A 16,186-nucleotide genomic window follows, 5' to 3' on the forward strand; every position below is an offset into this window, starting at 1 on the left:
GAGAATGAATGCCCCAGTGCTTACCTGGTGCTAATCAGTGTTACAGATGGTCTAAGAGGCTTCTACTGATAGACAGAAATGCTTTTCAGCAGTGTGATATAATCAGAAAAGGCTAAGTGTCAGTTCTTATTAGGGAGGAATTTGACCTGACAGAGAATACCAGCATAAATTTTGTGTACAGATGGCCAAATTAACCTAAGTGGCTGTTTCAGTGAAGGCCTGTAAGTGCGTAAGAAGGTTTTATTTTTAAAAGGAGAGTCCTGGGATTCTGACCTAGAAACTTCCTTCTTGCATCTCGTTGCATCCTTCTGCCCACCAACTCTGCCTTCTGCCCTTCTGCCAGGCGTAGGTGACCTCCCTCACAGGTAGGCTGAAAGAAGGGAGCAGGTTCGCACGACTGAACTGCTTCAGCTCACTCACTGCATCTCAGCCCAAATCACTGAATGCAAATGAGTTTGTGCTAATATGCAAGAGGAACAGCAATACTTGAAATCCAGTGATTCACTTCCCTCTGCCACCCGTACTGCCCTGCTCATGAAAATCTGCTGGGAAAGGCAGAAGGGGGGAGGGGACCACCGGCTACCAAATCATCAGAGCCAGACAACTATTGGGAAAGGGGAGATATCCTAAAGGGGAGAGGTGCCTCTTCTCCTCAGGAGGACAGAACACACTTTTATACCAGGATAAGAACTTCAGATTGAATACAGCATTGTAATCAGGGTTTTCTGTGAGCAAAGATGTGCATTAGCTTATGAACATATGAGCAAAAAAAAAATCTCCTGCCCCAAAAACCAGAAAACCTGAAACAGATCGGTGCAGCCACAGTGGGTGATCACTTCTCCTTAGCTCAGACTCCACAGTTATGAAATTACCTTCCAGAAAACCAAAGATATCACCATCTATGCATTGAATTATAATATACATCTCTGCACACAAGCAGCTGGAAAATAAACAAAAGTTGGGAAGATAAAGAGGAACACATGTCAAAACAGGAACTAGTGATGCAAGGTTAAGCAAAATATAGCTATTTAAAGGAATTATTTATCTAGAGTTTAATTAAAAAAAAAGAAACAAAGTGCTGCTTGAAGCTCTTTGAATTAAAGAGTAGAGACACCACTTCCAACATCTGATGTTTGAATGCTGCCACTCGCAGAGCTGTCTGGACACGGACCTCAGCTCATTAGCACCGTGTAACAGCAGCTGGGGCTGCTCAGTGGGGATCTTTCTTGTCTTCTGGAGAACTTGAAGACAATAAAGAAACACCAAGCACCTGAAGGGACCCATATGCAGTGCCTGCCTGAGGGCACTGCCTGAGCGGTTCCGTTCCCAGCCAGGCTGGGCTGATCTGGGCTGAGCTGACCCCATTCAGGCCCAGTGGGCTGACCCGTGCCATGCTCTGCAGTTCCACCCTGCACCATGCTGGCCCCAGGTGGGCTGTGCCTAGCTGGGCCGACCTGAACCAAGTCGAGTCAGGTTGGGCCAGCTGAGCCCCAAAAGCCCAAGGTCAGGCTGGCCCAGGTTGAGCTGAGTTGTGCTGTGCTGAGCGGAACCAAACCATTCCCTGCTGAGCTGGGCCGGGCTGGATCATTTCTGCCTTCTGGGTGTCTGTCTTCTATCTCATCTTCCACCATCACACTACCACATAAGCAGCACAGAGATGAGGAGAAGGTAGCTGTTAAATACATTTCTCACAGTAGATTTTTATCGTGACAGTTCACAAAGCCAACAATGTGAGTACTATTCAGTGGTCTCTACTTCAGACTTATTTTTATCAAGAGCTTTTAAAACGAAAGAGAAGAAAAACTTGATTGCAGTGAAATGGAAACTTGTCCATTTCTCATGTATCACTTAGCCCATTCCTAATGAATGACTGAAGACCATTTTCTCCGTAGTAAAAATTCATCAATTTCCATGTTAAAAAACATCTAATTTTAATAACTTCTTAAGTTCAGACCAATGAATTATTTAACATTTAGACATAAATAGATTCCTTCCTAAATAAAGGTCCATTTTTCACATTTGACTCTCTATGTGACATTCATTTTTGCTAATTCCTTTGAGAAGATTCCCATGGCATTGTGGCTGAAGGAAGGAGTCATTTCCATGTATTGGTATCTCTCAAATATGAATTTATCAGCTGACAACAAAAAAACAGGAGGCCTGAGCATTGTGTGCACAATAGACTCTCCAGCCCAGAGACAGCATCCAGTGCCAGTGATCTCACCAACAACATTATCTCTCTGATAAGGAAGATACTTCCTTCAGTATGGCACTTAGAAACATTACTAACATCAAAGGAAAATACTTATATGAACACAAAAGAAAAAGTAAAGCCTGTATTTATTTCAGTTAAAAATAGTTTTATAGAAATGCATAAAACAATTCAAGGAAAAGCTGTCAGGGCATAATTAAAAAAGATCCTAAATTAAACAATATTCCAGGGACATTTTGTTCTTAGCTATTTAAAAAGGCAGACACTTTCTTTACTTCTGTGGCAAATGTATAGCGAGCTTACCATGAACAAATACATTTGGCAGCTCCTTTAATTCTCATTTAAGGTCCAAAAAAAAACCACCCCCAAAGCAGACATCTACTTTTGCATTATATAATATGCATGGGGAAAGTTACAAATGATCTGAGAGTAGAAATGAAGGTCCATAAAATATTGAAAAGTTTTAATGGAGCTTTTGAATTAACTGAGTTCTGTCTTTTCCTTTATGACACAGAAGACTCTGACAAAAATTACTGATTACTGATTATGATATGCATCCTTTTATTATAAGTAGGAACCTAAACAGTGGATTGTAACATTTGGAAAGTCAGGCATTAAAAAACACACCAAGTATTTACTTTCACATCTAATTCCTTTTATATTTTTCTCTGTAGGCACTTAATCTTTCTTGTACTGTCTGGGGAGATCCTACTCCAGAGGTCGCGTGGCTGAAGAACGAAAAGTCATTTGTATCAGATGCTAATTGTATCCTGAAATTTGAAGCTGGAAAAAATGTCAGCTTTAGCATTTCTAATGTGTCCACACATGACTCTGGGAAATACAGCCTTGTGGTGAAGAACAAGTATGGCACAGAGACCAGCGATGTCACCGTAAGTGTGTACATACCTGAGGAAGAGAGACAGTCTGAACAAGAGAATACAGAAGATAAGAAAACAAGAGCTTGAATTTAAGACTAGGAAGCAGAAGTGTGTGTTGGGGGGAAGACTTTGGATGATAGGCTGACATAATCTCTGTGTGTAAATGGCTTTCTGCTTTAGCAGGTAGCCTTGGATTTTTCCATTCATTTCATTTTGGCTTCTAATCCATTTAATTATGCCAGGGAAAACAGGGCCTTTCCTATATATTGTATTACTGCCAACTTCACAGAACCTAGTTGTAGCATCTTCAGCCAGGCTAAATGTGTGCTGGCTATAAACATAGGTCTGCCACTTGACCCTTTTCCTGGAGTGCTTGACCTGACAAAAAAATGGAAACGGTGAAAAATTGTTTCATGATGAGGTAGATGGAAACATAAAGAATAATCAAGGTGTTTTTTGAGCAGCAGTTCAAATTTTTCCACTTTTGGTAAAGTAGCATAGATTGAATGTGTTAGAGAATTAAATAATAGAGGAATTAGTACTGTTTCTTGTCTACATTGAGGTCTCTTTGTATTGCTGTGTTAATTTACAGAGGCCTTGGTATGGGTGTCATTTACATCCATAAATATTGTTTAATCTGCCCAACTGGGGTAAAAGTACTGTAACATAAATGAAAATCAGGCTTTGGAGGCCAGAATACTAATGTGTGTGTGTGTGTGTCTGCAAAACTGTATGAACTCTCTATTCTGTGTTCACAAATAAACTAAATTCACTTCTTTCCTTCTATCACCAGCTTGTTTCCACTGTGTCTTGTTTTACTAGTCACACTTCTGGTAGCTGTGCACAGTATCTTAAGTGTCTTAATGGTTTTACCACTGTAATTACCTTTAGCTTTCCTTTAGATCTCTATTAATCCTCACTTTACTGTTCATGACAAACCCCCCCCCGTGGCATTGCTTCACACCTTTCTGTCCAGACCTTCACTGCTTCACATCTCAACTCAACAAGATGTACTTGCAAACTGAGGCAGAGGAGTGGTCTCACATGATCCAATGGACCTGCTCATGATTACAGGGTGTTGGGTAAGTATTTTGTTAGGCTGAGACCTCAGTTAATTTCACCAAATTTAACACTGGAGATCAGAAGTAACTTTTTTGTTTGGTTGGTTTTTGTGAAGATCTTTTAACACTACAAAAAGAATCTTCACTGGAACATAGGAAAAATTGTGGGTTTTTTTCAGATAAAAATGTTTCAGACACAAAACATTTGTCCAGATCTTTTAACACACTTATATAGATTAAAACTTCCATGCCAGCTATTTTACAACAATTGTACTGATTATTATTAGCTGAGGAAGAGCAACAGAATGTCCATCCTCCTGGGCTTATATATGATATATATGGGGGATACAATATACATCATATATATATTTATGTTTAGAAGCAATTACCGGCCCAGTTGCTAATTAGGAGAGAAACATGCCAGATTAATACTTCTCTTCATTACTAGTCTCACAACAGCACAATTCTTCACATCAAAATCTAAAGAACTAACGTATGTATTTTCAGTATAAGCATGATCTGCGTGCACCTTCCACATACATTGTTTTTAGCCACTGCAAATGCAGAAATAGTGTTGGTTCCCAGCCACTCACTTTGCTGCAGTACTGGATGTCTGTGAGGATGCTCCTTGAAAATGCTGTAGAGTTAATGCTCACTTAAGCCCTTGCCATCTCATGTTTACTGTTAGCTAACTTTAAAGGCAAGGTGGAAGCATGAGGGAATTTTTAGTGGCTCAGGTAACAATACATTTAACAGTTATCAATGGTGAAAGTGGTGATTTTTGCAAATTTTTGATAGCTTCTGTTTGTTTTTATTATTCATTTTTTACAAAGGGATGATGATTATGAACTTAATCAGAAAAAAACAATAATCCAGATTTAGATCAGATTTACAACCAAAACACATTAGCATGTGCTTACCTTTATGCATGAACAGTCCAAGGAACATGTTAAGTTTATCTGGTATAAACATTTTTTTCTTCCATAATAGATTCCATATCAGTGATTTTTAAGATGAAATTATGTAAAATTAATGTGTTTTCAGCATTTCACACAAACAGTGCATGTGCTCATGTAAGCCTTTTCTAAAATAGTTACAACTCAGGTATCAAACTAGATGACATTATTGCATATTTTAAAGTTTAAGTGTCTAAACTATATTAATGAGTTGATATCATAAAAATGTTCAGATTTCTTAGTCACAACAGCTATCAGACAAAATTAAACAGTTTAAGTTTCAAATTTCAAAATATAACAATGAGAATATCTGCAATTAGAGATACAGTGAGCTTTCTGAGTTTAAAGGACTGATATAAAATTATTTTATCATTTCTCTTAATATGACATGAAGCCAATTCAAGGATGATAGACAGGTTACTCCATTTTGGTCCCAGGACATAAACCTCCAACCTCCAGAGTGCAAGCAAGATTATGACTTGTTCTTCACAATACCAAATAACTGATGTTTACTACTCAGCATCAGCATACTTTTAATGATTGTAGTTTAGCAGCAGTTTATTTCTACTACTTTATCTTCAAAAATCTGTCCCCCTGCCTCCCTCCTTTTGGCAGAACTGCAAGGAAATACAGGTGGGCCATCACTAGATAACAGACTGGATTCTACTTCTCTTTGCTTCAGAAGATGCATTGTGTCTGTGAAAGTTAGAGCAATAGCTGCCTCTAAACCTCTTGCTGACAGGGATTCAGATGTGGTGTTTTCAAGGTGCATTTGTGATTCAGCCCCATTTTTCGTTTGTGCATTTTGTGTTCTTGCTTTGCTTCAGGTGATTGTGATGCCTGTGTCAGGACAGACTGACACAGTCCAAGGCCATGATGAGAATAATACAACTGTATCTAAAAAGAAAAGAAATATGACAGCAAGCAAACGGAAGGAAGGAGAAAAGAAAGGTAAGAGCCCTTTCACCTTCATGGTCTTCTACGCCAATGAAAAATTCGTTAAACATTATGCAGTTAATAGTCTGTGCCAATCAATAGTTCTGGAGTTTACAATCTGTATGCTCATAACCAACAACAAATGGATTGCCAGGTTAAGCCTCAGTGAAAGAGGTTTAAATCGACACTTTTAAATCACCCTTCCACAGGGCTGAGAGTTCTCACATTGGCTCATGAAATGTTTTTAAGTAATAAAAAATACTTTCAAACTTCAGAATGTAAAGGAAAGCCTTCCTAGGCATGCATATATACCCAGAGGTCTTTTTTTAAATTCTATGTCATTTCAGCAGCTTGATGTTTGACACAACACCAAAAAAATAGGCCTTACAAATTAAGGAACCCTAAATGCGAAAGTGTTTTAGAAAACCCTGGTCAAATAGGGATCAAAAACCCTGATCAAATCTGAGATTACTAAATTATTCTCTCTTATTTTTATGTCCATATTGAATGGTTAAAGTTGGAATTATAAGTGACCAGTTTTGTCCAATTTAGAGAAAAGCTGGAAGATGAAAAGCTCTCTGGTGATTGAACATTCTTGTATATTACAGTTTTTTTACTGTTCTTTTAGACCCTTGTTATATAATTGCTACTTAGACACTGATTTATTCTTCACAATTACAACTCCCTCATGTAGAGCATTTTATCTCCAAATAAGGCTTAAATGCCAACATTATCAAAACACCTGTTTTTCATATTTTTGCCTAAGTATTTTAATTCTGTATACAGGGTGTATACATGTTAAATCATAGCTGACAGGACATTCCATGCTCTTATTCTGCTCCCCTTTCTGCTCCTAAGGCAAGCACAGATCTTTAACTGGATTTCTGTCCTCTCTGGCCTTACTGAGAAAGCCAGACATTTCTGCACAGTCCATCCATCATGGGATGACTTATGTGAGAAACAATAAATATTCTGCAGGCTCTACCCCTTAATCTTTTTAATTAGAGGCCGTAAAGACTCAGGTTTGCTTTTGGCTCTAAAATGCAGTAATGTTATTTGTGATACAGAATCTCTTTATATGGGTATGAGAAGAGGCAAATAACATGGTAAGGTCATAAGCAATGTGAAAGCAAAATCTTACTCTAAATACCTCCGCATTGCTGAGCGTAGGATACATAAGGGAAATTTTATTACTTCTCCTAAATCAGATTTTATTAAGCCACAAGTAGAAGAAATTATTGCTACAGAAAAGACACCTGATCCAAATGAAATCCCCCCTGTGGAAACAGAAAAGGACACACAAAGCAACCAGCAAGCAGCAAAGAAGACCGATGGAAAGGCAGCAGTAGCAGAAAAGGCTCCTCAGCCTGCAGGAAGTTTGGATAGGCAGGGAAAAAAAACACCTGAAAAAAAGCCTTGAGGAAACCTCACTGTTTTTGAATGGAGGACGAGATCTTGTGATCTGGATAAGTTCAAGCTGGGATTTTTTCGTTGGGTAGACTAGCCATAATATTTCAACACCAAAGGTGGTTAGTGGTTTGTGGTTTGTTTGTTTGTTTGTTTTTAACATTTGTCATAGTTCTTAACTTTAAATGCATAGTAGATGGGCACTTATGTCTCAGGACCAGACTAGTTGCACTATAGTAATTTCTAAGCAACTGAATAATGATCTGTATGCTGACAAGGTGACTTTAATAATGTCCATGATAAAGAGTTTATTAGAGCAAATTCTGTCCAAACTGGCATATTTCCTACTCTGTAAAGAAATGTTGCTATTAGAAAGCTGTAGGCCTCCCAGCTGGAGGCTGACCCCACTCACTTTCTCAAGGAAAAAAGTCTTTTTAACTCCATGTGGACTGTACTTTTCACCAGGACCAATTAGGCTACAGGGGAAGATCTCCAGAAGCAGAACCATCTCCTAGGGATACAGGGAGAACAGAAACAGATTTTCTTTTGATTCAAGTTTCTTTCATGTACACCTGTTTCATCAAGTAGCTCAGGATGACATCTGGCCATTTCTTGTCTCATATGACTATTTTTCAGTCCTCTCCATTAATTCCCTCCTGGTCTTGGTGAGCTATAAACCCAGGAAGTTATCAGCTACCGCACATGCTCATTTCTCTACACCCTTTATGCTATAATGATCATATTCTTGCTCCCAAGACCTGCTAAATCCTCTGTCTTCCTTCTCGTCAATGACACAGCCCAACACTATCCCTTCGTCCCTTCACCAGGATCAGACACACTGATTTTTTATAAAAGAGTAGAGCTTCATAGACCACACAAGTGAGGAATAAATATAATTTAAATAAATTTAAAGAATCTCTGCCTTAAATCATCACTGTGATAATTCACATATTTAAGAAAATATGACTCTTTTATGGAGTGCAGAGTTGAAGATGAAAAAAAAACCAATAAAGGTCAGAATTTATTTTGTCAATAGGAAAGCTAAGTTCAACTTTTAAGTGACCAGAAATTATTACATACAGGAAATAAAAATATTTTAAGTACTAGGAAAGTTTATAGATTTAATCTTTTAGAAGACTCAAACATTGTCCTTTTCCATGCATTATTGATGAAAATGCACTGCACCCTGCTGATATTTCTAGGGTGCTAGACCCGATGACAAATGCAGCCATTCTGGAGAAAAAAAAAGAAAACAGTTTCTAATCCATCCTTATAAGACTGTTGGCATGAAAAAATAAAGAATCTTAAGAGTGTATAAATATGCAGCACCTGAGACACTGATAGAAAGAAGAATCCATTTCCTTCCAGCAGAACTCCAACAGGGTTCTATTCAACTTTTTAAAACCAACAGAAAGATTCCTGATGGATAAAATACTAGACAGAGTGCTCGTATGGAGGCAATTAGAGTAATATTTCTGTAAACAAGGTAGAACCTTTAATAATTTGGATTGCCCATTCTGAATGGCAGAAAGACGTAGGAAGCTCCAGAGAAAAAAATATTCAAATCAAAATAATGACTGCTACACTAAAAAGTGGTATGTGAAACTTAAAATACAGACAGAAGTACAACTAAAATCATCTTCTGACATTTAAGTACTGTTTGACACATAAAACTTGATTCATTTCAGTGTTACATCTTCCCATGGCAGGAGACTTGTAAAATGAGAACCTTAATGCAACTGTTAAAGAAAATAATTACATCACTCTGCCAGAGACCAGCCTTTCAAAATGTTCTAAAGCTGCAGGCTGTTTCACACAACTCTTGCTGCCCTTTGCCATGGCAGTTATTTCAACTTGTTCTCTAAAAATCCATCACCTCTTACAGCTCCTTCAGATGGAGCCCATCTCCCATAAACATCAATGACAGTGCCTAAGTTATATTTAGAACAGATTGTACCACTGAGAGCCTGATCCAATTCCTGCAAAATGCCACAGGGGTCTTTTCATTAATTTTAATAGAAAACATGCCAGTTCTCAGAAGAATGTTCTAAAAATGTCCCAAACCACATATTACAAAGCCCACTTTTCTCACCATGAAGCCAATGGCAGATCACTCTTTGATGTCACTATAGCAGAATCAGGTCTTCCCTTTTCGCTGAGAGAAAAATCAGTATTTTCCTGATATTTCAACTAAATCCTACTGGAAATACTCCTTAAAATTTAAACAAAACTGCACCAGAGTCTGGGGCTGTTGTTTCTTTGGTTTGGTGTTTCGGTTTTGGTTTTTGTTTTGTTAAATTTGGATGGAAACGCAGTCATTACTGCCAATTTTTTACTATTCAAAAGCAGTGTTGTATGCATGTTACCATACATGGTAAATGAAAAACACACAAAAATATCAAAAAGAGAACAAAATATTCATTACTTAAGCTGTAGTTTTTCACAAATGTATAACAAAATGTTAAAAATTAACACCACTGTTGATTAAAGTTTATTATGTTACCTTGTTTCAATATTTTTTTCTTGCAAATGAAGTATAGAATTTGTATTCTATTCTCCATGATAACCATGAAAAAATATTTCAGTCTCTGTCCACTACATAATGATAGAATGCAAATTATTTCTCAGGCAACATAATCTCCTGTCAAACACACAGAACCATTTGACTACATTTAAAATCACACATGGGTTGCAATGTTTATCAGCAGTGACACTTCTGGATAATCTTATTTTCACACAGGATTGTGGGAACACAAATAAAAAACATTCTGTTGGAGCAACCACTGATGTTGTTACCCTCATGAACTAAAGAGCTAGGATGCCAAATAAGGAACTTGGTAAAGCAGGGAAATGATCTACTAGCTGAAGGACAGATTGCATATTTGTGACAGATGTTACACTAATATAACTATAGGTAATTATTATGACATTACATTCACATGGGAGGCCACTTCAGAAACTTGCTGCTGCAGCTGAAAGACAGCTGCACTGAAGGGTGACGTGACAATGACATCATCAAAATGGGCAGGTATGAAATCAGGCCTTTCTTTCTCTTCCCATATGTGTAGTACAGCCACCCTGTCCATGTAATTCCATGTGTCTTCTTCCATAACTGCTTTATTTAAAAATTAAGCCTACATATTATGCAGTGGTAATGTAGGTTTAGTTCCATGTTTAAAGGGATTGAAATATTGATTGAAATATATTATTTGCAAGTAAGGACTATAAGTTATCCTGATTATAAGGCAGCTTTCCCCAGGAAGTACAGATTAATCAACAGAACTTACCTCTTTGTAGGACTGGTACAAAAGATTGTCAGTGATCTTTTTAAAGGTACATGGACTATAACAGTAAGCTTTGTCTATACCTTACTTTGCATGCTAGCAGGTCTTTTTGTCAGTTGCACTGAATATTCTGTTAATTAGCCTGATTTTTCTGTGACAATTATGTGACAATTATATTCAGGCATTGGAATGGGCTGCCCAGGGAAGTAGTGGATTCTCCGTCCCTGGATATATTTAAAAAGAGACTGGATGTGGCACTCAGTGCCATGGTCTAGCAACAGCAACAGTGGTTCAAGGGTTGGACTCGATGATCTATGAGGTCCCTTCCAACCCAGCCGATTCTATGATTCTATGCAAAAACCTATGTGAGAGCCCCAAATGGCCCCAACACCAAGTAAGGTAAAGCCAGCTTTTAACAAAGCTCATGTCAACAGATGAAAAAGTAGTTGGTAAGCAAAAGTACAGTGAAATGAAGAAGTAACATGAAGACTGATAATGCATTTAATTCACATTCATGAACCCTAAGCTGTATTTTCAATTATGCAAACCTTTTCTTTCCCTTATACTGCAAGTTGTTTGGAGCGAGAACATGATCCTGTTTCAGTACATATTATTGTCCTAATTTCATCTGGGGCCTCTGGGCAATAGTGTGACTCAAGTGACTAATAACACATAATCAAGCCAACTTCAGTGATGATTCACAAAAGCAATGGGAGATGAAGCTGCTGACCTGAAATACATATGTGGCCTGGTGGACATGCTTTGATTTTTCAATTCTACACTTTCATTAAAAAAAAACAAACAAGCAAAACAAAAACAAAAAAACTGTTTCAGCCTCCTCTTACCAACCCCAAAAAGAAGGCGGCAATGACACATGCACAAAGCGGCAAACACCTTGAAAGGGGCTGCTCCTGAAGCATCCCCGTCACGTGGTGTTAATTCTCAGACACAGCTCAGAGTACGGCTATAAATAAATAACTCCGGAGAGCACCTTGCTGCTCATCTACCTCAGTCCGGCCCCCGAGGAAACGGGCGGGAACCAAGACACGGCCGCAGGTAGCTGGGATGCATCACCCCAGCCATAAACGCTCCGAGGCAGAGGACGGGTGAGGAAGGCAGGCCCGGGGGAGGCCGCAGGCTCGCCTCCGCGCCGCGGGTGACAGCAAGGCCGTAGTCACCACAACCTCTGCCACTCTGCTTCGCCAACAGCCGCCTCCTACCCCACACTGACCCCGCTCCACCGGTCCGGTCTGGTCCGGTCCGGTCCAGTCCTAATCACCGACTCCCCTCAGCGGAGCTGTGGCTCCCCCCCCCCCCCGCAGCCGTTTAACCGCCGCCCGCCCTGCGCACGCGCGCCCTCCTCCTCCTCGCTCTCCCCCTCCCTCCCTTCACCCCCCCCTCTCACCGGTCACGTGGTCCCCCCGGCGAGGCGGGACCTCGGCGGCGAGGCGGCGCGCGCTCGCCCTTCCGCCCCGCTCGCCTCCCTCACCCCCCCGGCCTCAGCGCGCGGCGGCGCGTTCCCGCCGCCAGTACGCGCGGGCGGGCGCGCGCTGCACCAACCGGCGGCGCTTGGCGCAGTTCGCGTCCAGCCGGGCGCCGCTGTCCCTGCGCTCCTCTCTCCCCTCTCCTCCTCCTCTTCCCCTCGTCTCCCTTCCCTGCCTCTTCCACTCCATTCATCCATCCATCCTTCCGTCCCTCCGTCCGTTTGTCCGTCCGTCCCTCCCTCCTCGACTGACACCGGCCTCCCCGGGCCTCGCTCCAGGTAAGCGAGACGGAGCCCCTGCCGCCAAGGCGCCTTGGGGAGTGGGCGCGCAGGGGCTGGGCTCTCTGCCCGGGTGTGAGAGAGAAAAGGCGGGGAGGGGGAACGCCGAGCGAGCCTGGACGGCAGCGAGGGAGGGAAGGTGGGTGGTGGGGAGCCTGCCCCGGCTGCCCACCCAGCCTCGCTCCCCTCCCTGAAGAGGGGGCTCCGAGCAGCGACCCTTGAGCCCCTACTTTAAGAGTCGCTGGGCAGGAGGCCGGCCTGCCCGCCCGCCCGCCGCCGGTGCTGCCCTCCCAGTCGCTACCCTGGGTTCTCCCGCAGCCCAGGCCGGCGGCAACCGGGCCGTCCCCATGTACGGTGAGGTGTAGGAGGTGGAGGGGAAACATCCCCTCTAGTTCCCTGGATGCCAGGTGACTGCCTGCCCCGCTGGGCAGCCCTGAGTGACCTCTGGAGCTGCCTCCCAGCCGTGAGGTGACGTGAGGGCGGTGTGCCGTTTTCGGGCGTCGGTTTTTAGTGGCTCCGCTTGGCGGTGCGACTCTTAAATGTTTAAAATTGTGATACGTGCCTCGTTGCCCGAGCTCCTTCCGTTTGACCGATGGGTATTTCTTAAACTGGGGTTGGTGACTTGCTTATCTGCGGGGCACTCCTCCTCTGTTTTTTCTGTTTATCCCAGAGACTATGAAGTGTTAGTCCCTGGAAGCGCACTCTTTATTTTTGTGTGTATGCTATAGTTCAGTTTTTGCCAGGTGCTCATCTACATTAATTTGTATGAACTACGTTTTTCCTCTCGTTAAGCGGTTACTGAGTACATGTAGAAGACATCAATGAGTTTTAACAGAGACAAAAGGCTGTTTAAACGGTGTGTGTTTCTGTCCAACAAAATCTGGTCATAATTATACCTGTGTTTTGGCTGCAGTTTGTATGTACACATTGTCTGATGACATTTTTTTTTTCCTTAACCAAATTTCATTGTTGTTATGAGAGATTTTATTAGCCATATCCCATAGTGGCATGTGGTGTTATTCAGGAGACTTACAGTGGAGAAGATGATAAGCTATGCTACAAAACTCAATTGTTTGTTTGGTGTTTTTTCTTTGTTTACTTTTGTGTTTTTTATATACTTTAGCATTTTTCAGGACAACTTTGAATGTAGAGTTCTTAATGTTTGCAAACATATTGAAAGAGGAAAAAATGTTAAGTGTACATCTTAAGAATGTACAGATATTCACTGGTCAGATTGAAAAATCGTAACCCATGGAATGCCTTAACTTTTATGTTACCCCAAGTGTGGGCATGTCAATCATTTAGATACCTAACCCTTGTTTGTGTGCAGGATAGGTAAAGCATATTGCTCTTATATAGTAGAATATTAAACAGATAAGCTAAAGTCAAAAAGTTTCTAAATGAAACCAGGATGTTAGGAACTTCGAATGAAATGCTGTTTTTTTCTAGTGCTGTTCTTAGTTACAGTAGGAATAACTAGAGTGCTGAAAGGCTCTCATAACCAATTGCAGTATTGATTTTTAAGCTCATAGCATAATTTTTCAGTTAAGCATACAAAAATTTTTTTTAATGGTCTGTTGAAGAGGGGACACTTCAATTTCTGTCATTTAGTTTGTTACAAAATTTAATTTAGTTCTTTGTTATTATTTACTTGGAAGACATGCATTTAAAATATTTCATTTTCTCAGGGCTGAGAACTTTCTGTCCTTTCTCCAGATTTTCAGCATTTCTTTCCACTAGTGTAAAGTCATGATTAATTATGGGGAAATAGAAAATATACTTAACTGCACTTGACACACCTCTTTACATATCTTGAGGCCCAAAATAGCTCTTCTTTGCATGCTTCATGAATTGGTCTCTGCACCAGAGAACTTGCAATCTAGATCAGATAAAGCTGAAAGGATGTTGTTCAAAGCCATGTTGGGAACCTCTTTCAAAGCTACAGGTTAAATTAGTTGCATTTGTTTCTCTCTTCCTGGAAAATGCTTACATGGTTAGTACTGCAGATCCCAATTCTCCTCTTTTCTGGTCTCTTACAACTTAAGTGCAAAATCACAACATATAGGAAAACATCTCTTCAAGGTCTGTGTGTGATCTCAGAATTAGAATGCAATTCTTTTCCCTCCATAAAATAACTTCTGCTTACATATGAAGTAACTTTTAATCATTGCTTAGATCATGAATTGCAAATACCTTGTATGTAACTGTCTTAAAAGGGGTGGAAGAACACCTGGTGTGAGGTTCACTGCTGCAAGTTACATACATCTATAGTGAAAAAGCTTTCAGGCGTATACATGTCAGGTGTAAAGCACATGCATTAGGTGTTTTTATCCCGCACTGGGCAAAATCTGAAAACATAACATAGCACCATACTATTCCAATGTTCTTTGCACCTGGTAGTGCCAATTAGGATTGCTTTCTTTATAAACTTTTAATCTCCTTCAAGTTGCATTTTAAGGTCCTACAGTAACAAACAGTTTTCATCCCTGTAGATATCTCACTGTTACAAGTATGTGGAGATTTTTTTTTAATTGTAAATAAAATTACCCACTTCAAGCAGAGTAAAAATGTTGATGCTTTGCTAGGAATGTTTCACTTAAAAAACAGTTTTTATTCTGCCTAGCTGCTATCTTATCTTCATTGTTACAAACACTCTACTTTGTAGTAACATTAGAGCTTACATTTCAGTTTGTGCAAGCAGGCTGATTAAATATGAAACTCTTGTTCCAAGTCAAGCCAGGTTGCCTTTGAACTTTTGGAGTATTTTTTTTTTTAATTTTGATAATTTTTTTTCATGTATTGATAGTTCATGGGAATTTCATGGAAACATAGAATGGTTTGGGTTGGAAGGGACCTTGAAAATCATGTGGTTCCAATACCTCCCCCAATACCTTCAGATTACTCAAAGCCCCATCCAACCCAGCCTTGAACACATCCAGGGATGGGGTATACTAAGCTTCCCTGGGCACTCCCATAGTGAAGAATTTCTTCCTAATGCCTAACCTAAATCTACTCTTTTGCAGTTTAAAGACATTATCCCTTGTTCTATCACTACTCACCCATGTGAAAAGTCCCTCCACAGCTTTCCTTTAGGCCCTTTCAGGTACTGGAAGAATTCTCTCCGGAGCCTTTTCTTCTTCTCCAAGAATTTCCAAGTAAAAGATTCTAGTTTCCACTTCCTAATTAAACATTGTGTTTTCTTCAGTTTCTTTCAGCTTCTCAGTAATGTAATTTAACATTAAGTCCAGAAGTCCTGAGTCACCCTTTCCTCCCCCTTCAAAAGGGACACTACTTCATTACTATTATCTATACTGAGTGACTGAACAAGATCTTTAACTGAGAAACTGGCCCATTTCTTCATATAAAATGCTCATGTTCAATACCAGAAATGTAAATACATGAAGAAACAATAAAAAAGTCTTCACTGTATTAGGTGACATGTTTTTGTTGGTCTGTGTGGCTGAAGCCAGCATATGCTAAGCCAGCTTTAGGCCATGTCTTTAGGTTTTTATGGATGTTGTTCTAATTTGATAGAGGTCAATCGGTTCAACAATATGGAGTATCTAGTACAAAAGAAGTTTTCTTATCTATATATACTATGTTTAGCATTTTTTGGATATTCTGTATGTTTCTCAGTATAAATATATTTCTGTTCTTTCTTGCCATCCTGAAGATATGTACTAGTCACAG

At 40.2% G+C, this 16,186-nt stretch overlaps 2 protein-coding genes across 5 annotated transcripts in view; both read left to right on the forward strand.

Annotated features, from left to right (window-relative positions):
• MYOM1 (myomesin 1) overlaps positions 1–7,478 on the forward strand; it is a 74,692-nt gene extending 67,214 nt beyond the window's left edge. Inside the window, exons 38-40 of one of the 2 annotated variants that reach the window (XM_030444158.1) lie at positions 2,887–3,102; positions 5,935–6,058; positions 7,252–7,478. In XM_030444158.1, the coding sequence (XP_030300018.1) occupies positions 2,887–3,102; positions 5,935–6,058; positions 7,252–7,463 (552 nt within the window). In that variant the 3' untranslated portion in view covers positions 7,464–7,478. Of the gene's footprint in view, positions 1–2,886; positions 3,577–5,934; positions 6,059–7,251 lie in introns of those variants that run through there. The other variant, XM_030444157.1, reaches the window with a different exon arrangement.
• A 2,979-nt stretch (positions 7,479–10,457) lies between these two features.
• The window catches only part of LPIN2 (lipin 2), a 45,858-nt gene continuing 40,129 nt past the window's right edge, over positions 10,458–16,186 (forward strand). For 2 of the 3 annotated variants that reach the window (XM_030444085.1, XM_030444084.1), the window contains exon 1: positions 12,229–12,496. The gene's annotated coding sequence lies outside the window, so the exon portion shown is untranslated. Of the gene's footprint in view, positions 10,479–12,228; positions 12,497–16,186 lie in introns of those variants that run through there. The other variant, XM_030444086.1, reaches the window with a different exon arrangement.

This window comes from Calypte anna, chromosome 2, assembly GCF_003957555.1.
Source record: "Calypte anna isolate BGI_N300 chromosome 2, bCalAnn1_v1.p, whole genome shotgun sequence".
In the NCBI taxonomy this organism is placed as follows: Eukaryota; Metazoa; Chordata; class Aves; order Apodiformes; family Trochilidae; genus Calypte; species Calypte anna.